This window comes from Osmerus mordax, chromosome 11, assembly GCF_038355195.1.
Source record: "Osmerus mordax isolate fOsmMor3 chromosome 11, fOsmMor3.pri, whole genome shotgun sequence".
In the NCBI taxonomy this organism is placed as follows: domain Eukaryota; kingdom Metazoa; phylum Chordata; class Actinopteri; order Osmeriformes; family Osmeridae; genus Osmerus; species Osmerus mordax.
The window spans coordinates 18399225-18420389 of NC_090060.1; the positions used below are offsets into that span (position 1 = coordinate 18399225).

The window sequence follows — 21165 nt, forward strand, 5'->3', positions numbered from 1 at the left end:
GGCAGGAGCACACTCTCAGTTGGCTCTTGCATGTTCCTGTCCATGTGAACAGTCTCTGCCTGTCTCTGGAGCAGAGACCAGAGGTTCATTACTGGACCAGAGGTTTATTACTGGACCAGAGGTTTATTACTGGACCAGAGGTTCATTACTGGACCAGAGGTTCATTACTGGACCAGAGACCAGAGGTTCATTACTGGACCAGAGACCAGAGGTTCATTTCTGGATCAGAGACCAGAGGTTCATTTCTGGATCAGAGACCAGATGTTCATTTCTGGATCAGAGACCAGTGGTTCATTTCTGGATCAGAGACCAGAGGTTCATTACTGGATCAGAGACGAGTGGTTCGTTCTCTGTGTTCCCTCCGTGTTCTCTGTGTTCTCCGTGTGGTGCCAGGGTTGCGGAGGTCAGCAGCAGGTTTTCTGTCTCCTCAGGTCTGAGGCTCTCTGCAGCCCAGCTGTGCAGGTCTGCTGTTACATTACCATCAATTCACCTTTTAACTACCATCAATTAACCTTTTAATTACTGAGAAAGTAGTGGGATACAAGGACAAGAGCAGTAATGACTGCAGGGCTCTTATTACTTACTGTTTCATCTGTTACCACTCAGTGTTACACACAGCATGGCATCGTGGAGGCCAGGCCATCTGGGCGGGAGGGGGGCAGGCCGTCTGGGCGAGAGGGGGGCAGGCCGTCTGGGCGGGAGGGGGGCAGGCCGTCTGGGCGGGAGGGGGGCAGGCCGTCTGGGCGAGAGGGGGGCAGGCCGTCTGGGCGAGAGGGGGGCAGGCCGTCTGGGCGAGAGGGGGGCAGGCCGTCTGGGCGAGAGGGGGGCAGGCCGTCTGGGCGAGAGGGGGGCAGGCCGTCTGGGCGAGAGGGGGGCAGGCCGTCTGGGCGAGAGGGGGCAGGTAGAGAGACGCTGAGAGAGAGACGCTGAGAGAGAGACGCTGAGAGAGAGACGCTGAGAGAGAGACGCTGAGAGACGCTGAGAGACGCTGAGAGAGAGAGACGCTGAGAGACGCTGAGAGACGCTGAGAGAGAGAGAGGCCGGGGTGGGGCGGGCGAGGCCGGGGGTGGGGAGTCTGTTCAAATTTTAAAACATTTTTAAGTCAATGAGAAAGACAATTTTTTCTTTGGAAAAGGAGGGGAGAGGGACAGAGAGGTAGAATGGGAGAATGGGAGAGAGAAGGATAAGGATTGTGTTGGTGTCTGTTGGGGCTGCATTATACCACTGTCTCTTTATGCAAGCGTGTTCCTAGGCTTGCATGTGATACGAGGCGGTGATGAGGATCTCTGTGCAGACACACTCCTTCAGATGTTTGACGGTTTGTTTGTGTTTCCGTGTGTGTCAGGTTCTACCCCTGGAGAACCAGATGAAGGATCCAAAGAGGTTCCCCGTGGCCCTCAATATTGGGATGGGGGTGGTGACCGTCCTCTACGTTGTCCTGGCAACGCTGGGTTACCTTCATTTTGGTGACGAGATCAAAGGGAGCATAACCCTGAACCTTCCTCATAACTCCTGGTGAGCTGGGGCCTGGGGGGCTGTAAATCTAGATGGGTGAGCAGGGGGCTAGGGGTCTAGACAGGTGAGCAGGTACATCTAGACAGGTGAGCTGGGGGTTCTAGACAGGTGTGCAGGTAGATCTAGACAGGGGGGCTGGGGGTCTATACAGGTGAGCAGGTACATCTAGACAGGTGAGCTGGGGGCTGGGGGTCTAGACACGTGAGCAGGTAGATGTAGACAGGTGAGCAGGTAGATTTAGACAGGGGGGCTGGGGGTATAGACAGGTGAGCAGGTAGATCTACACAGGTGAACTGGGGGCTGGGGGTCTAGACAGGTGAGCAGGTAGATGTAGACAGGTGACCAGGTAGATGTAGACGGGTGAGCAGGTAGATGTAGGCAGGTAGATGTAGTCAGGTGAGCAGGTAGATATAGACAGTTGAGCAGGTAGATGTAGACAGGTGAGCAGGTAGATGTAGACAGGTGAGCAGGTAGATGTAGACAGGTGAGCAGGTAGATGTAGACAGTTGAGCAGGTAGATGTAGTCAGGTGAGCAGGTAGATGTAGACAGGTGAGCAGGTTAGATCTAGACATCTACTATCCCCTCCCTTCCAAAACCTGGAGATTTAGAGCAGTCAGTGGAAACTGGATTTACCCTGTGGGTGAACAGGGTATCAGGTTAACAACCACCCGGTCTACTGACCCCCCGGTCTACTGACCACTGTGTTTGATGTGTCCTTCCTCAGGGCCAACCAGATGGTGAAGATCCTGTATTCTTTCGGTGTGTTCATCAGCTTCTCCATCCAGTTCTTCGTCCCTGCGGAGATCCTGGTCCCCTCGGCCCGCGCCCGCCTGCCGGAGGCGTGGAGGACCCCCGGGGAGATGCTGCTGCGAGGCCTGCTGGTCTGCGTCACCTGTGAGCACCTCTCCCTGGCTCTGTTCACATGTTGGGTCTGGGGGGTGGAGGGTTTGGGTGATGTGCATGTTTTCTCTCTATTAGAGTAGTATCTCTTTATTACGGTGAACTCTTTATACCCTAACAACATGTTCCATTGCTCTCTTGCCTCTGAAATTACGGAATTGTCTTATTGGAGGAAGATTGGTGCCTGCCAATCGAAAGAGAGTAAATGAATAGCATGACAAGTGGAAGTGAAAAAGCACATTAGTGCTAAGCGTTTGCCGGAGTGTGTCGAAGGAGACTAGCAGCTAGGATAACGCTCATGTGACGGTGCCACAGGGGGAGAGGGGAGGGGAGCCTTCCAGGCTGTTGTTCTGCTTGTGTTGTGGCACCCAGTTCCTCGTTCCACAATGAAACTCGTATATCCTGGCTCTGTATCAGGGCTTGGGGTCATCAGCTGCCCTCATATTTTTCAAATGTCACTTTGTTTAAAGGGGTCATTGACTGTTTTTTGGGGGGTATTTCACACTGTTCCTTAAGGTCACCGAATAGGGTATGTAACATTGGTTGTGCTGAAAATGGCCAGGGTGCTGTTCTATGCCCCCTGGTGCTTCCTGTGAAATTGTCCTGGGAAAAAACGCTATGTTTTCTCCTTTTATGGTATGCTCATGAATATATAGATGAGTTGCGTGCTGATTGGTTGGTTAACAACGAGTGAAGCTGCAGAGCAAAAACGTAACACGGCCAACAGCACTCACTGAAACGAGAAGGTGGAGACTTGAAATAAAAACGTGCAAATAAGTATTTTGTGTCTTGACAACACTGTTTTCAACAGATTGACTACATATCATTTGAAATGATAACGTTAGTTGTTTCCACTTCTGTTTTCGAAGCAAATGGGATTGACTTAGGTGGGTAACGTTACAGTTTAGCAACTAAACTATATCGTGATTCAACTCAGCTTCAGTTAGCTAGATATCTTGCTGAAAAATAAAATGAAAAATAACCTGACAAAGATCTGGACAAACATGCATCGTGAATTGTAGATTTACATGACAACATGGGTTATTTATTCGAATGAAACACAGTCAGGAACATCACATAACGCGTTAGCCCCATTGCCAATAAACTAGGCTAAATCATCACACATTCTACCTATTCTCTTGCGTTAGCAAGCTAAACTTGTTTACATGCCTACTGTAGGTGTTTTCGTTATCTAGCTGTTCTTGCATTCCTTGCAAATCAGCTTTAATAAAAAGCAGATGAGCTAGAGTCTAGCTAACATTGACTAGACGGGCATGGCTGATGTTAGTCTATACCGTAGCGTAGAAGATCCCTGTGCAGTTCGACCCTCAATTACACATTTGCTCGAATCATTTCACCAAGGACGGTTTTGAAAACCTGGGACAATGTAAAGCAGGATTTGCTATGAAGCTGTTACTGAAAATAGGTGCGTTCCGACCTTATGTTCATCACAACCGCAAGCTGTAGTATGACTTGTCGGTAACAGTTATTAGCAATGCTAACGTATCCTATATCTAGCACCTGCCTTTCTCCAGTTCTTTCAAATATACTCTAGACAGGCGTTAGCAATAGGCTAGACTGCTATTCGTTTTCTGGCAATTTTTTCGGAAGCTTCCCTTCTAATGCCGACTACAGCTAGTCAAGCTAGAGTCATTTGCTAACTAAGGTATGTTGATGTGTTTTGAAATATATTTTTACATTTTACCTATGCTAGATACAGGAGACGTTAGCATTGCTAATAGGCTAACTGTTAGCGACAAAATCATACTTACAGCTTGCGTTTGTGATGAGCATACGGTTGGAACAGCACCTCTTTTCAGCAACAGCGGCTTAGCAAATCCTTCTTTAAATTGTCCAAGGTTTTCATTCAAAACTGTCTTTGTTGAAATGGTTAGAGCAAATGAATAAATGAGTGTCGAACTTCACAGGGATCTTTTCATATAAAAACATCAGCCATGCCCGTTAAGTGTCTGGTTCCTCGGGAATATTATGAAAAGTGTCAGCATTGCCAGTAGAGCCTGGAACACTGCATTTACGATGGTCTATTTTCAATATACTTTAAAAACTTAAAAACTTTCTCCTTTGTTGTTTGCGTGGAAGTACACAGAGCAGCGCGCAGCTAAACTAGTGTCTGAGATCCTGGGCCAGAACACCAGAGGGCTGGTCTGTATGTAAATGTTGAGGCGTGACAAAGGTGATGCTATATTTGTGACGTCACAAATACAGCTTTTTCAAAACCGATCGTTTTACAGCTGCCGTTTCAAGTTGTTAGATAGGAAAGACGTGTCAATGGACTTTGAGGTTCACTGTATGTCCATTTTACCCACCTAACTGTCGTTATTCAACTATGACAAGGTAAAATCGGTTTTGCAATCAATGACCCCTTTAAAGATTCACTTAGTGTGAATTCTTCCTGCCAACACTTCTCCCATCATCCCTTAACTTCCTCCTGGACCAGTCTTCTCCCACCCTGTTATGGCATTAGCCATGCCACCGTACAGCATTAGCTTGCGTTGGGGTGTCTACATTTATGGTGCCTCCACAAAAAATGATGGATAGATTTGTGTTTACGAAAGAGTAACCATGGGGTCTCTTATGATTACAATTTTGTTCTAAAACCCATCTTTGGATAAATTGAATCAATCATTGAACCGTGGAACCACACAGAAGCGAGATATATGAACATAAATATTTGTTTACTGCTGTTGTTCATGCGTGGCCTTATTTATGAGATTCATGAATTTTGTCTCGACAGTAAATAACTCCTTCATCCATTCAGCCGTTCATCTACAGTAGTCACAGATTTATCTTCTCATCTGCCGATCAAATTCTGGACAGGGATCCCTACAAGGAGAGCAAACAAGCCTGTTTCATGACCAAGAAACAAGTCAAGAAAATGACATCAAGCTTAAGAATTGTTCAATCCCCTTCATGGCTTTGTGCTCGAGCTGGTTAGTGTATTCATGTGCAGGCCTGCCTCCTCTCCTCCACCTCTCTTCCTGCCTCCTCTCCTCCTCCTCTCCTCCTGCCTCCTCTCCTCCACCTCTCTTCCTGCCTCCACTCCTCCTCCTCTCCTCCTGCCTCCACCTCTCCTCCTGCCTCCTCTCCTCCACCTCTCCTCCTGCCTCCTCTCCTCCTGCCTCCTCTCCTCCTGCCTCCTCTCCTCCACCTCAGCTTGTGTGTTTAGTCACAGCAGGGTCATGAACTACCTGTTAGGAGAGCAGCAGCTGTCTGTCATCCAGTGTTGAAGTTACAGACCCACTAATGTAGGCAGCACCCAACTTACAGGCCCTGTCTGTGGTGCTGGACCGGGGCTCTGTCTGTGGTGCTGGACCAGGGCTCTGTCTGTGGTGCTGGACCAGGGGCCCTGTCTGTGGTGCTGGACCAGGGGCCCTGTCTGTGGTGCTGGACCAGGGGCCCTGTCCTTGGTGCTGGACCAGGGGCTCTGTCCGTGGTGCTGGACCAGGGGCTCTGTCCGTGGTGTTGAATCCTCAGCTTCGTTCACAATGAGACATGCATCTCCACTATCCATCCTTTTCCCTACCCTGCCTCTCTTATTTCCCTCCTCACCCCTGCTTCATTTATCCATCCTTCCTCCCCCCCCCCCCCCTCTATTCCCCTTGCCTCTCTGCCTACCTCCCCCCTGGCCGTCCCAGGTGCAGGGCAGACAGCAGCCAGCTGTGCTGACAGGAGAGGCCTCTTCAGACAAGGAGCGTTTCTTTCCCTAATGGTCTCCTGGGAAACAAATCAATATGAATCCCCGCCGAGCCCATTCCTGGATTGGATTCAAAATGTGCGTTTGTGCAAAATATTTGGATAGTGTGTTGTGTGTGTGTGTGTGTGTGTGTGTGTGTGTGTGTGTGCTTACACATATTGTGCAGCTGTATGAGTTTATCTGTGCAGGTGATAATGTCTGAGTGAACTGGTGTGTGGATGCTTTGACGAGGGGTTTGGTTCTATGGTTCAGGCCGTCATTGTAAATAAGAATTTGTTCTTAATGATCTTGCCTGGGTAAATAAAGGTTAAATAACATTTAAAAAAAATTATAGTTTAGATGAGAATCGGTACGTGGGGGGGGGGTGGTGTAGGTGTGTGGAGAAAATGTTCATGTGTTTTTATGAAGAGGCCCTTGGCCCTTAGCTTTGGCTCAAAGAAGAGTGGCAGAAAAGATTCTGTTTCAAAACTGTAGATGTTTATGGATTATTCTATAATCACGCATGGACGAGTGCATCTTAGACGATTAGGTTTTCTGTCTTTGCTGCAGTTCATGTTAGATGGTTCATATAAAATGTGATGACTATGCTGGGAGTTCTCTAACCTGCTAAATCTAGTTGCATCGGAAAATGAAAAGGTAATGTGTCTTTTAAACAACTCTCCAGTGGTGGTTTAGACCAGAGCAGCTCTCAGGGTCAGAGAGCTGCTCTGAAAAAAGTTCAAATTTTTGGTAAAGGTTGCAAAAATATTTAAGCTTTTTTATTCTTCTAAAGTAAAATAAAAATAGCAACCTTTAGAAAACCTTAAAAAAGAAAAAGTAAACACGTGTCTATGTTTTTAACCTATTTAAAAAAATTACTATCTTTGCAACCTTTAGAAAAAAAAACAATTCTCTTTGAAACATATTTTTTCTAACCAGACCCTCGTACATTTCCTTTGTACAGAGGGTCTGGGATCGCTCCATTGACAAGCGTTAAAGGTGACATGACATGCTGTTTTTGGATGCTTTTATATAGGCCTTAGTGTTCCCCTAATACTGTATCAGAAGTGCAGAATTACAGCCACAACTAGCAGTCCCACAAGGAGCTTTCCTCAGAACGCGCTGTTTTGGTGTCTGTAGCTTTAAATGCTAATGAGGAGCGGAAGGGCGGCACCATGCGCTAATGTTTACAATGGATGTATCGCAATGGCTGTAACCCCGTTGCTGTAAGATGCCTCGAATTTGCCCATTCTCATCTGATAACCCTGGTTTGCAGAGGTACACACTCAGTCATTTCAATGATGGGAAAGGCGAATATCGCGTGCGCCATAACACCAACAGCAGAACGGTTATCCAAATAACAAAGAAGTGTACAACACATGTTACAGCATGTGTATTCACACACATACTTGATGCTATCTACCTTTCCATTAGCGACAGTAACTCAGCTGTTAGCTGCAGAGCTAATGTTACAGCCACATTCTAAGGGTAGCAAGCTAGGTAACCATATACAGTAAAGCTACAAAATGATATAGCGTTAGTTAACTTACTTGTCCGAGGTTAGTAGCTGGACGAAGGAGAGTTAGTACTGATCCAGAATTTAATTTCAGCAAGGCCAGTTTTGTATTAGCTCAAATTGAAGAAACAGTCGTGGCTGAAGTGTTTGGCGCAGACATACAAAACAAATGCGCCTACAACAGAAGTTGTGTAGGCGCATTTCCAGAGAAAATAAAATTAAGACACTGGGTCTTCAGAGGCTCGGATGAAGGAACTGTAAAAATATTTTTGTTTTCCTTTGTACATCCAAACTGAGCAAATGTAATGCTTTGTTCGTTTGCAAGCCATGATGTCTCTCGAGGATAAAAACACTTGCACGGTCGTAGCTCAGTTTCTTATGGGCGGGCCAGATTCTCTGGGTGGGCAAAGCAGAGAGAGGGGAGGTAACCTTCCTCCTTGTGACGTCACAAAGAGATTTTCAAACAGAGCAATTGAGCCTTCATTTTCTCAAAGGCGGAGAAGAACACCCAGGGCTTGGTTTACACCTATCGAAAATTCTAGCCACTGGGGGACCAAAGGCAGGCTAGGGGCTGGCTCTCTCCTGCTCAGGAGAGAGCCATCAACACATTACCCCCAGCCGGGCTGCTCTACTGCCTGGATTGTTGTATATCTCTCATAATCTCAGGCCTGTTTAATTGATTTCATGAATAAAACATGAAACATTTTAGCCTGGCTCTGCCCTCCTACGTACTTCCGCTCAATTTTGATTTTGCTTCTGTGCGTCTGGGCATGAGGAACGTAAGTCAGATGTCTCCGGTTAATTTTCTACCGGCCAATCAGCGAACAGAGGGAGTGACTGTCGTGCGAGTTTGTGTTGTAGTTCCGTGATGGCGGCGGAGAAAGATGCAAGCGAAGCCATTCTGTCCGTTGTGGCAACGCAGCCGAATATCCAACAGATAAAGCCAGAGCAAGAACATCCATAAGATAAAGCCAGAGCAAGAACATCCATAAGATAAAGCCAGAGCAAGAACATCCATAAGATAAAGCCGGAGCAAGAACAAGTTCTGCTGAGTTTTGTTGGTGGCCATGATGTTGTGGCCCTCCTCCCCACAGGGTTCGGGAACAGTTTGATTGTCCAGCTACGGCAACTAGCTCTGTTACAGTAGTGGTGAAGGAATTGGCTAAGGCGAACGCTAGCGATTGGTATGGCAGATCCAGAGTGGCTCTGGGCAGATCCAATAGTTTTAAACTTCAACAGAGTACCCGCCTACAAGGAAGTCAACGCTTGTCAATGGAGCGAGGCCAGACTCTCTGTACAAATGAAATGTACGCGAGTCTGGTTAGGACCAGGCTAGAAACATTCTTCCTTACCCTTCAAAACTGTTATATTTTTACAATCCAAGATTTGCCTCTTTGAAATAGACCAGCCGTGATTTGTTGTGTGGTGTGTTTGTATCAATGATAGATTCCCTTTCACCAAGATAACTTCTACCTGCAAATGTAGGTGCCACAGGTCTGGGACTCAGTCAGAGTAGAAGCCAGAACCTGAAACCTGCCATTTCCGAATGATGCGTTTGGTCAAACAATGTTTATTCACAAGGCTTAAGCCTCTTTCCAAATGCGGCTCTTAGGAAGGTTGTGTAACGTGTTTATAGGTTCAACCTTCCTCTGTTTCTCCGAGTTAGAAAAGAGAGTTGCATCTGGAGTGTGTGTTGGCCTCTTGTGATCACATGATCTGCAGGGTGCTGCTCATTACTACACACATGAGCACACGCTCTTGTCCTTCTTACTTCCCAGCTGTGTGTGTTTTCTGAAGAGTTATGTCCCTTCAAACCACGAAACAAAAAATAGTTGAACATTCATTTTAGAAAAATGACCATCCTCCACATTTTAGCCAAGTTGACATTCTGGGCTCTGCAGGACTGCTGTGTCCCAGTGAGCCATCTGAACGCGGTCGCCAGGATAACGAAGCAGTCCAGAAAGATTCTGGGAAGTCATTAATCATAAAGAAACTTGTTCTTGTAATCTTTCAACCCCTTTTGGTAGTTGACAGGAGAAACGGTTCGAGGCCGCGATATGGATTTACTGACCTCAGAACCCTCTCCTGGCTAGCCGAGAGCTAGTCTCCCCTGTCAGAGGGGTACACCCCTGTGTGTCCTGTCAGAGGGGTGCACCCCTGTGTGTCCTGTCAGAGGGGTGCACCCCTGTGTGTCCTGTCAGAGGGGTGCACCCCTGTGTGTCCTGTCAGAGGGGTGCACCCCTGTGTGTCCTGTCAGAGGGGTGCACCCCTGTGTGTCCTGTCAGAGGGGTGCACCCCTGTGTGTCCTGTCAGAGGGGTGCACCCCTGTGTGTCCTGTCAGAGGGGTGCACCCCTGTGTGTCCTGTCAGAGGGGTGCACCCCTGTGTGTCCTGTCAGAGGGGTACACCCCTGTGTGTCCTGTCAGAGGGGTACACCCCTGTGTGTCCTGTCAGAGGGGTGCACCCCTGTGTGTCCTGTCAGAGGGGTACACCCCTGTGTGTCCTGTCAGAGGGGTGTACCCCTGTGTCTCTTTCACTTCCCAGACACCGCCCTCGTCTCGGCCAGTAATCCTCCCTGTGAACTGATGACAAAACTAATCCCAGCCAATACTACAATCTGACAAGTCTCATTCACACACAGGCACAAAGCTTTTAATCTTTTCCCAAGTTCCCAAGTTAGTCCCCCCAAAATTCTGAGTGAAAAGAAAGATATAAAAGGGAGAATGAAATAGAGAAAGTTTGCTCTGGTGATCGTGCCAGAACCTGATTTGACTTCCCTCTCCCTGGACTCCAGATGATCAGGGAGATGCAGGAGTGTTTCAGCTCATCAGGGAGATTCAGGAGTGTTTCAGGTGATCAGGGAGATGCAAGAGTGTTTCAGCTCATCAGGGAGATGCAAGAGTGTTTCAGCTCATCAGGGAGATGCAGGAGTGTTTCAGATCTGGAATGGATTATGTCGTGCCAGTGGTTAAATATTCTAGCTCATTGATGAAGTATTCTCGCTGTAGTCCAGGTCCAGAGTTGGTTGTCAATGAGGGTTTTTCCTGAAAGTCTTTGAAGTGATTCAGATGTTGTTTTGACAACAGCAGTTTCTTCATGTGTCAAAATACCTCTTTGTACTCAGGCTTCAAGCTAATGTGTCATCACAGAAACACTTTCATGAAGGAACTTTCAGGTGATTTGAAAGTCACATTCTTCAACTTGTTTAGACGTCTGTGCTTTCATTCACATATTGAACATCCTTCTAGCCAGAGCCTGGGCAGATCCTCTCTCTCCCTCTGTTTTTCTCCTTCTCTCTCTCCCTCTGTTTCTCTGCCTATCTCTCTGTGTGTATCTACTGAACACTCCTCTCTCTCTTTGTCTGTCTCCCCTAATTCCATCAAAGGAGACTACCATCCACCTGCGCCCCTGTACTCTTTAACACACACACATGGCACACATGCCGGCACTGACTCAGATCGAAGCACTCCTAATCTTTCAATCATCATTCGATCCCAGTCAGATAAACCGGATGTGATCCTGTCATCTTCGGAAGCCCTTATTGTAAAGTCCCTGGTTCACAGCCAGGCTACAGCCTTTCAGAGCATTACAGCCTTAGACACTGAATGGATGCTTCAGATATCCGTACGAGTCGTAGGGGGGAGAGCAAGTCGGCATCATAAAAGTGTCTTCCTGTGAGTTGCGCTCATTTAGGGGCTGTTGCACCATGGAGTCTTCGCTCTGGGGGGGGAGAGAGGGGGAGGATGAGTGAGGGAGGAGCAGGGTGAGAGTGGAGGGGGGAGAGAGGGGGAGGATGAGTGAGGGAGGAGCAGGGTGAGAGTGGAGGGGGGAGAGAGGGGGAGGATGAGTGAGGGAGGAGCAGGGTGAGAGTGGAGGGGGGAGAGAGGGGGAGGATGAGTGAGGGAGGAGCAGGGTGAGAGTGGAGGGGGGAGAGAGGGGGAGGATGAGTGAGGGAGGAGCAGGGTGAGAGTGGAGGGGGGAGAGAGGGGGAGGATGAGTGAGGGAGGAGCAGGGTGAGAGTGGAGGGGGGAGAGAGGGGGAGGATGAGTGAGGGAGGAGCAGGGTGAGAGTGGAGGGGGGAGAGAGGGGGAGGATGAGTGAGGGAGGAGCAGGGTGAGAGTGGAGGGGGGAGAGAGGGGGAGGATGAGTGAGGGAGGAGCAGGGTGAGAGTGGAGGGGGGAGAGAGGGGGAGGATGAGTGAGGGAGGAGCAGGGTGAGAGTGGAGGGGGCACCTTCCCATGCTAGTTCACCTGGCTTCACCTCTCTGAGAGACGGTCCTCCGCGTACTGGAGGCTGCCTGCTGCGCATGCTCCTGACAGACAGGATGCTCCTGCTGCACATGCTCCTGCTGCACATGCTCCTGCTGCACATGCTCCTACTGCACATGCTCCTGCTGCACATGCTCCTACTGCACATGCTCCTGCTGCACATGCTCCTACTGCACATGCTCCTGCTGCACATGCTCCTGCTGCACATGCTCCTGACGGAGAGGATGCTTCTGCTGCACATGCTCCTGCTGCACATGCGCCTGCTGCACATGCGCCTGCTGCACATGCGCCTGCTGCACATGCTTCTGCTGCACATGCTCCTGCTGCACATGCTCCTGCTGCACATGCTCCTGCTGCACATGCTCCTGACGGACAGGATGCTCCTGACGGACAGGATGCTGTGGTGGCGAGCTGCTCGCCTGGGAAGATGGTCGCATTAAGAGGCCAGCTGAGACTGAGTCGGAGACGGAGACTGAGGAAAGTCTTGTTCATGTTGACATAGCACACATGCAAATATATCTGCTTAAACTACTTACACACACGCTGTTCCCCTTACCCTCTTCATTATGAGAGGGGTGTGGTGGTGAATCCCTCCGGGGTTGGTGGCCTTTCAGCAGCTGTGTGTGTCATTCTGTTTGTGTGAATGAGTGTGTGTGTATTTGTGTTCCAGTGTGTGTGTGTTGGTTCCACCCGACATCCCCAGCCTCGTCTCCTGCTGCTCTCCCACGCTGAGGAGACTCCTCCTCACAAACTTGTTCTTGTGCAAAATGTCTTAGGTTATGGGCTCACAAACGTCATAAGATACACACCCATGAAAGACTCATATAAAATAACATTAAAACCACATCCTCAACAAAAGGGATCCATAAAAGAAGTTGGAGCAGGTGTGCGCTGTGGCAGTAATAGGTAGTGACAGTGTCACAGGGGAGCAGAGTCCACCCTTAAAGCAGGAGAGCAGGCAGACGCTTCTCCCTAACTCAAACCAGATGACGGCAGGAGGACAGGGCACGTGATCCCATCCTGCCCCAGCTGGGGCACGTGATCCCATCCTGCCCCAGCTGGGGGCAGGTGATCCCATCCTGCCCCAGCCGGGGCACGTGATCCCATCCGGCCCCAGCTGGGGCACGTGATCCCATCCTGCCCCAGCTGGGGCACGTGATACCATCCTGCCCCAGCTGGGGGCACGTGATCCCAACTGGAACTGACAGGACAGGTCTCAGGAACACCAACAGGGGGCGCAGGATGAGAGGGAACAAACAGGGGAGGAGGCTGGGGAACGGCAGGGGCGTGGCAGGGGCGCGGCTGTCTGTTAAACCTGGATGTTGCAGTGAGAATGAGTGAGTTGTAGTGAGCTCTCCTACTGCCCAGCGGAGCTGTGAGCAGACTGGCTGGTGGAGCAGCTGAATGGAGAGGTGAAGGGTGTGAAGGGTCTTAGTGGTGGAGTGTGTTCCTCTGCTGCAGGACTGGGGAGGGCACCAGGGATTTTGGAAGGGTTTTGCTCTGTGAGGAACTTGTACTTGGAGGTCTGATTGGATGAGTGACCCATAGACTGCTGTTGAAATACCCTTTCTGACACTAAAACCTTTCAGCTTAAACTCTGTTCTGCTTTGTCTGCATCTGGCTCAACATCCTGTCTGCATCCTGTCTGCATCCTGTCTGCATCCTGTCTGCATCCTGTCTGCATCCTGTCTGCATCCGGTCTGCATCCTGTCTGCCTGTCTGTCTGCCTATCTGCATCCTGTCTGCATCCAGTCTGCCTGTCTGCATCCTGCCTGTCTGCATCCTGCCTGTCTGCATCCTGCCTGTCTGCATCCTGCCATGTCTGGACAGAGTAGAGGAACAGGACAGACAGACAGGCAGGCAGAGTAGAGGTACAGGACAGACAGACAGGCAGAGTAGAGGAACAGGACAGACAGACAGGCAGGCAGAGTAGAGGTACAGGACAGACAGGCAGGCAGAGTAGAGGAACAGGACAGACAGGCAGGCAGGCAGAGTAAAGACAACAATCCCAAAAGTAACGACTTACCCTCTGACGCCACAGACAACTGGACCATCTTTACCTCGGGGACTCTGTGTTGTTTGCACTCTTTGTCATTTGTGCATAGGCTTCCCGGGCAACAGCAAAGAAGTTTCTGGCACATACAGGATGGGTTTACCTCAGAGGTAGAGCAGGTCACAGGTTCCAATCTACTCCTGTACTTCACTTTGGACAAAAGCATGATCTACATGAGAACAGTGTTAGACCAGCTTTGTGTTTGCCCACCTGGAAAAGTATACAGGACGTCCTGACCCGCAGCTCTGGGAAGCACCCCTGTCTTCCAGGCTAGCTTGGCTGGTGTCTCTTCCAGGCTAGCTTGGCTGGTGTCTCTTCCAGGCTAGCTTGGCTAGTGTTTCTTCCCAGGCTAGCTTGGCTGGTGTCTCTTCCAGGCTAGCTTGGCTAGTGTGTCTTCCCAGGCTAGCTTGGTTGGTGTCTCTTCCAGGCTAGCTTGGCTGGTGTCTCTTCCCAGGCTAGCTTGGCTAGTGTCTCTTCCCAGGCTAGCTTGGCTGGTGTCTCTTCCCAGGCTAGCTTGGCTGGTGTCTCTTCCCAGGCTAGCTTGGCTGGTGTCTCTTCCCAGGCTAGCTTGGCTGGTGTCTCTTCCCAGGCTAGCTTGGCTGGTGTCTCTTCCAGGCTAGCTTGGCTGGTGTCTCTTCCCAGGCTAGCTTGGCTGGTGTCTCTTCCAGGCTAGCTTGGCTGGTGTCTCTTCCAGGCTAGCTTGGCTGGTGTCTCTTCCAGGCTAGCTTGGCTGGTGTCTCTTCCAGGCTAGCTTGGCTGGTGTGCTTCCAGGCTAGCTTGGCTAGTGTCTCTTCCAGGCTAGCTTGGCTGGTGTCTCTTCCCAGGCTAGCTTGGCTGGTGTCTCTTCCCAGGCTAGCTTGGTTGGTGTCTCTTCCAGGCTAGCTTGGCTGGTGTCTCTTCCAGGCTAGCTTGGCTGGTGTCTCTTCCAGGCTAGCTTGGCTGGTGTCTCTTCCCAGGCTAGCTTGGCTAGTGTTTCTTCCCAGGCTAGCTTGGCTAGTGTTTCTTCCCAGGCTAGCTTGGCTAGTGTCTCTTCCCAGGCTAGCTTGGTTGGTGTCTCTTCCAGGCTAGCTTGGCTGGTGTCTCTTCCAGGCTAGCTTGGCTGGTGTCTCTTCCAGGCTAGCTTGGCTAGTGTCTCTTCCCAGGCTAGCTTGGCTGGTGTCTCTTCCCAGGCTAGCTTGGCTGGTGTCTCTTCCCAGGCTAGCTTGGCTGGTGTCTCTTCCCAGGCTAGCTTGGCTGGTGTCTCTTCCCAGGCTAGCTTGGCTGGTGTCTCTTCCCAGGCTAGCTTGGCTGGTGTCTCTTCCAGGCTAGCTTGGCTGGTGTCTCTTCCCAGGCTAGCTTGGCTGGTGTCTCTTCCAGGCTAGCTTGGCTGGTGTCTCTTCCAGGCTAGCTTGGCTGGTGTCTCTTCCAGGCTAGCTTGGCTGGTGTCTCTTCCCAGGCTAGCTTGGCTGGTGTCTCTTCCCAGGCTAGCTTGGCTGGTGTCTCTTCCAGGATAGCTTGGCTGGTGTCTCTTCCCAGGCTAGCTTGGCTGGTGTCTCTTCCAGGCTAGCTTGGCTGGTGTCTCTTCCCAGGCTAGCTTGGCTGGTGTCTTTTCCCAGGCTAGCTTGGTTGGTGTTTCTTCCAGGCTAGCTTGGCTAGTGTCGCTTCCAGGCTAGCTTGGCTGGTGTCTCTTCCCAGGCTAGCTTGGCTGGTGTCTCTTCCAGGCTAGCTTGGCTGGTGTTTCTTCCAGGCTAGCTTGGCTAGTGTCTCTTCCAGGCTAGCTTGGCTAGTGTCTCTTCCCAGGCTAGCTTGGCTGGTGTCTCTTCCCAGGCTAGCTTGGCTGGTGTCTCTTCCAGGCTAGCTTGGCTGGTGTCTCTTCCCAGGCTAGCTTGGCTGGTGTCTCTTCCCAGGCTAGCTTGGCTGGTGTCTCTTCCCAGGCTAGCTTGGCTGGTGTCTTTTCCCAGGCTAGCTTGGTTGGTGTTTCTTCCAGGCTAGCTTGGCTGGTGTCTCTTCCAGGCTAGCTTGGCTGGTGTCTCAGTGGGAGACAAGGCGATGGAAACATACTGGGGAATAAACCTCAGAATGTAGACCGTATGTCGTTAAGAGTGCAGCATGTGGTATTGGTTTAGGAACTCCTCTGTAGTTACCCCAGCAGGGTCGTGTGTTGGTTAAACTCTGGGGTCAGTTTGAGGCTTGTAAAGACCAGGAGGCTGAGGAGCTGGTTAAACTCTGGGGTCAGTTTGAGGCTTGTAAAGACCAGGAGGCTGAGGAGCTGGTTAAACTCTGGGGTCAGTTTGTGGCTTGTAAAGACCAGGAGGCTGAGGAGCTGGTTAAACTCTGGGGTCAGTTTGTGGCTTGTAAAGACCAGGAAGCTGAGGAGCTGAGGTGAGGCTTCCCCGCAGTGTGTCTCGTGTTGGACAGGTGTCTCCATGGCGACACCTGTCACCACCACCTCAGCCAGTTTAGGAAGCTCTTCTCAGCCAGACTCCTCCTACTCCACACCTCGCTCTCTCACTGGCAGCAGGCCAGATCGAGTTCAGGCACAGCAGGGGGCTAAATACGAGAGAACTGAATTTTATTTGGGGGGTGGGGGATCTTAAATTAAGTTGAGCTGTGGCTCGTTTAAACAAAATGCTCTTAACAAAACGCTTCTTTCAGCTGGCCTCTAGTACCTGCCTATCAGGAAGCTGTCCTCTAGTAACTGCCTATCAGGAAGCTGTTCTCTTGTACCTGTCTATCAGGAAGCTGTTCTCTTTTACCTGCCTATCAGGAAGCTGTCCTCTAGTAACTGCCTATCAGGAAGCTGTTCTCTTTTACCTGCCTATCAGGAAGCTGCCCTCTAGAACCTGCCGATCCGAGGACGTTTTGAGACTGGTTCGTCTTGTTAACGGTCAGGAAGTCTTCATCGGGTCGGTTCTTTTGCGTTCTTCTTGAAACTACCCTTCTCTTCTTTCACTTAGTTGGAAACGAGGCGAGCGGTGTAGCGGGGCGAGCGAGGCTGAATCGCTCCGTCTTCATCAGCAGAGAATCCATTTCCCATCAGCAGCTCATCGGTGTGTGAGAGCCTGGCTGACTCCAGATATGACCTACATAAGAGCAGGGCCGAGGGGGGGTGAGGAGGGGACAGCCTCTGGACCAGGCATCTGTCTGGATTGGAGGAGTGGGTCTTCTCATTTTGTTGGGCTCTTGGTTGGTTCCTGGGTGTTAGAAGAAAACATAGAAGGAGGGTAGTGGGAAATATGGGTGGAGGTCTTTCACAAAAACATAACTTGACAAAGTTAAGGACACATGAGACTTGCAGTAGTGTATCAGAGTTTATCCACTTATCACTGAATGCCAGAGATAGTAAGTAACAAAGTAACAATACTTTGTTAGTGTATTTACATTTAGTCATTTAGCAGACGCTCTTATCCAGAGCGACTTACAGTAAGTACAGGGACATTCCCCCCGAGGCAAGTAGGGTGAAGTGCCTTGCCCAAGGACACAACGTCATTTGGCACAGCCGAGAATCGAACTGGCAACCTTCTGATTACTAGCACAATTCCCTAACCGCTCAGCCACCTGACTCCCTACTTGCGCAGATTGTTCTTGTATCAGTACTTTACTTCACTATTTATTGTTTGGAAAACTTTTTACTTTCTTTCCTTAATACATTTTACATGAATATCTGTACTTTCTACTTATTACATTTTAAAGAGGGTCTCGTTACTTTAGTTTTAATCTGTATTTGGTGGCATGATCAGAATTATTTCTTGTCATTGCACACCTTTTTTAATTTCCTGCCTATCACGCACAACAAACGTAAGCTATTCTACGAACCTACCATGGAGCAAGGCGAAAGGCAACAAACATTTTCGGGTACTTTCGGGGGGAAAAAGTTTAGAAAGGTTCTTAAGGTTTCTTAAGGTTGAAAACATATTTTTTTTAATAGGTTCGAAAAAAAAGTTTCCAAAGGTTGTAAAAATACTTAATATTTTGATTTGATTGTTTTATTTATTTATATATTTTCTTTTTTGTAAGGTTGAAAAAGTATTTGGGGAAAAAGTTTCCCCAAAAAAGAGGACTATACTCTACTGTTCTCTATTGTGCTCTGCTCTGCTTTAATCAACTCTGTTTTAGGCTTCTCTGTTCTTTTCACTGTGGTTGGGGAAAAAAGGTACATTTTGGATGTGACAGAGGGAGTTAGCGATGTCGACATGACTGAGAATAGAGACATTCCTGATCACCCATGGCCATATGTGAGGGAGAGGTTCGAAAATGTCTGTATCAAGATTCCTGGCACTATAGTGACACTAAAACAGGTAGTAGCTATGACTACTTTTTACTTAAGTATATGTCAGAGCCCATACTTCTTTACTTAAACTTGAGTATCTGTACTTCTACTTGTGTGAAGGATGTTTGTACTTTTACCATCTCTGCTGGCTGCAAATCAGGTAATTAGTACTGTAACGTGTTTATACCGTTGCTGTTTCCCAGATTTACTGTTCTCAGTTAATACTCCAAGGAGGGATAAGTGGGTAATTGATCCATTTGTCAATATTGTCATCTTAATAAAGCATTGGATGCTGTTCCTGTTAATGGTGTGTGTGTGTGAGAGATTGTTCAGATTTATGATGCATCATTGTGTACTTGAGAGAGACAGATAGGATGAAAAACATGCTCACTTCTGGGGAAGTAAGGACTGCAGCCATTAAGACACTGTTGGATATTTCAGACCAACCTAGCTGAGTGAAGCAGACTAAAGAAAGGTTCTGATAATCTTACATGGAGGGATGTATCTCCTTTGATGAATAAAGGCCTCCCTTTTTCCCTTTTCTCTCCTGTTTTCTCTCTTCCTCCTCCGCATGACTGCTGCCCTCTTGGGGTTCATCACTCCCACAGGTAAGTTGGTTTGAATTATCCTAATATTAGGACATCCTAAGCATTCCATATCAAATGTAAACGTATGCACACAACCTTCAGCTGCAAGAATTGGAATCAGTGTTAAGCTGCTAGGGTCAGGGTTCAGGGGGAAGGGTCTGCCATGCTGCCAGGATGGTCTGTAGTCTGTAGCTCTGCTGACAGTTTCAGGTCAACTTCAGACACTTGAGATAAAAGCCAGGTTTGTGTTTCCTGTCTCACTAGTAAAATGACTCCTTGCCTGTTCTGCTGCATGACTCAGTTTGTGACTCACTACGATCAAAGAATCATTAACTCAGCGGTTGAAAGTAGTATTTTAAATCAAAGTATCCTTCACCTGTCATTCCCTTGTTTGGTGGAACCAGCGAAGCGTTCTGCTGTCTGATGGAACCAGCGTTCTTCTGTCTGATGGAACCAGCGTTCTTCTGTCTGATGGAACCAGCGTTCTGCTGTCTGGTGGAACCAGCAAAGCATTCTGCTGTCTGGTGGAACCAGCGTAGCGTTCTGCTGTCTGGTGGAACCAGCTGTCTTCTGACTCCTCCAGTTCAGTTTTGCCTTCAACGAAATATGCTGTGGTGGTAGAAAGATGTTTCTGAGCGGTTTGACTGAAGGAGGAGCTTCAGAGTCACGTGATGCAGGAGACGAGACGTGAGGCCAAGAGAGAGACAACTTCCTGTTGTTATCAGAGTTCTCTGATGTCCCATGTGCCATGTTGTGGAAGGGTGTCCTTGGCTCGTACTGATGATGTGGAAGACTGGCTTCACCCAGAGCAGACATTCTCTGTGCCTTTAAAATAACACCTACCAACGCTCTCCCATTTTTAGCTCCGGAAATACATACATATATATTTTATCTCAGCGTTTTCCATTGTTATATGCAGTCCTATTTTATCTACTGCAGATGCTGCTGTATGACATATTGATTTAGCTATCCCATGAGCTTTTGCGCTGACAGGAACCAGTTTGGCGGGGCTTACCTGGGCTGCGGAGAGGCTTGTTTCCCCACAACAGGCCTGAGAGGACAGGCGCGGCGAGCTGATGACAGGGCCAGCCGCTGGCGTGTCAGCGGGGCTCCTGGAGGAGATGTTGTGAATGCCCTTGTCACAAAACTCATCAATATCTCTCTGGCAGAGACTACCTCTGGGGCCCCACAGCACCAAGACCCTGCGTTTCTCTCTCAAACTGTCTGACCTTGTCGCTGGAAAAGTCCGTCAGGCTAGAGTGTGACGTTGGAGGGGATGAAAGCCAAAAAGAACCCAGAGAACTTTGAAGTAGCTGGGATGAACATGTGCTGCTTCCTTCCTGTTGTCTGGCCCTCTGCAGAGGAGCTGGGATGAACATGTGAAATCAGGAAGTTCAGCAGTATGTTGTGTGTTCAGGTTGTGTACTATCCTCCCCTGCCCTGGAATCTCCCAGATTATGGAAAAGGAGCATCGAAAAGCCTTGCCCACCTGTCCTTACCTGACAGTACTGCAGAGCCCTTTACTGTATTCGTAGTGTAGTAGTGTTCCAGAGCCCCTCACAGTAGTCGTAGTGTAGTAGTGTTCCAGAGCCCCTCACAGTAGTCGTAGTGTAATAGTGTTCCAGAGCCCTTCACAGTAGTCGTAGTGTAGTAGTGTTCCAGAGCCCTTCACAGTAGTCGTAGTGTAGTAGTGTTCCAGAGCCCCTCACAGTAGTCGTAGTGTAGTAGTGTTCCAGAGCCCCTCACAGTAGTTCAAGCTGTGACTTTCCATGTGGTTATCATTTAGAAAGAAAGCTTATTGGTTAATGATGTGTTGCTTATCGCCATTTAGGACGCCACAGCTTTGAAGAGTAAAAGCTGCAGTGAGGCTGGATCACTGCCTCCTCAGTTGCTTTCATCCGTTTTCACTATTTATAGCTATTCATTCATTCATACAACTATTCATCCTCATGGTTATTACAATTTATCATCCCGGCATCAATGATTCCTTTCTCTCAGCAGTTGAATTCTCCTCTTGTTGAATTAAAAAAATATATTTGAAGCAGCGTAGTGTTTGGGAGAGAGGAGCAGACTTTAATCACAACAGGGAAATAATTGATTAAGTTCCAGTGTTTCATCTAGAATGTGACACTCCATATTGCCGCAGGCCCCTGAAGCTTGGATGAGACTGTGCCGGAATACGGAAACCATTTTCAAATGAAGAGGCGCCTCACCGCTGCAGCAGCATATCACTCACCAGCACTTTAAGTCTGCGATTAGTTGATCCTGAGGCAGCCTGCTTGACTGAAGCCAGCTGTTAGATTCTGTTGAGACTAAGCTTTGTACAATAAATCTGTTGTTACTTCTGTTGAATTAGTTATCGGAATTCGCACTGATTTGGAGA

At 48.9% G+C, this 21165-nt stretch overlaps 1 protein-coding gene across 2 annotated transcripts in view; it reads left to right on the forward strand.

The window, feature by feature from the left end:
• The window catches only part of slc36a4 (solute carrier family 36 member 4), a 59212-nt gene that overhangs the window by 16188 nt on the left and 21859 nt on the right, over positions 1–21165 (forward strand). For both annotated transcript variants that reach the window (XM_067246915.1, XM_067246916.1), the window contains exons 10-11: positions 1346–1515; positions 2241–2410. In XM_067246915.1, the coding sequence (XP_067103016.1) occupies positions 1346–1515; positions 2241–2410 (340 nt within the window). The remainder of the gene's footprint in view (positions 1–1345; positions 1516–2240; positions 2411–21165) is intronic.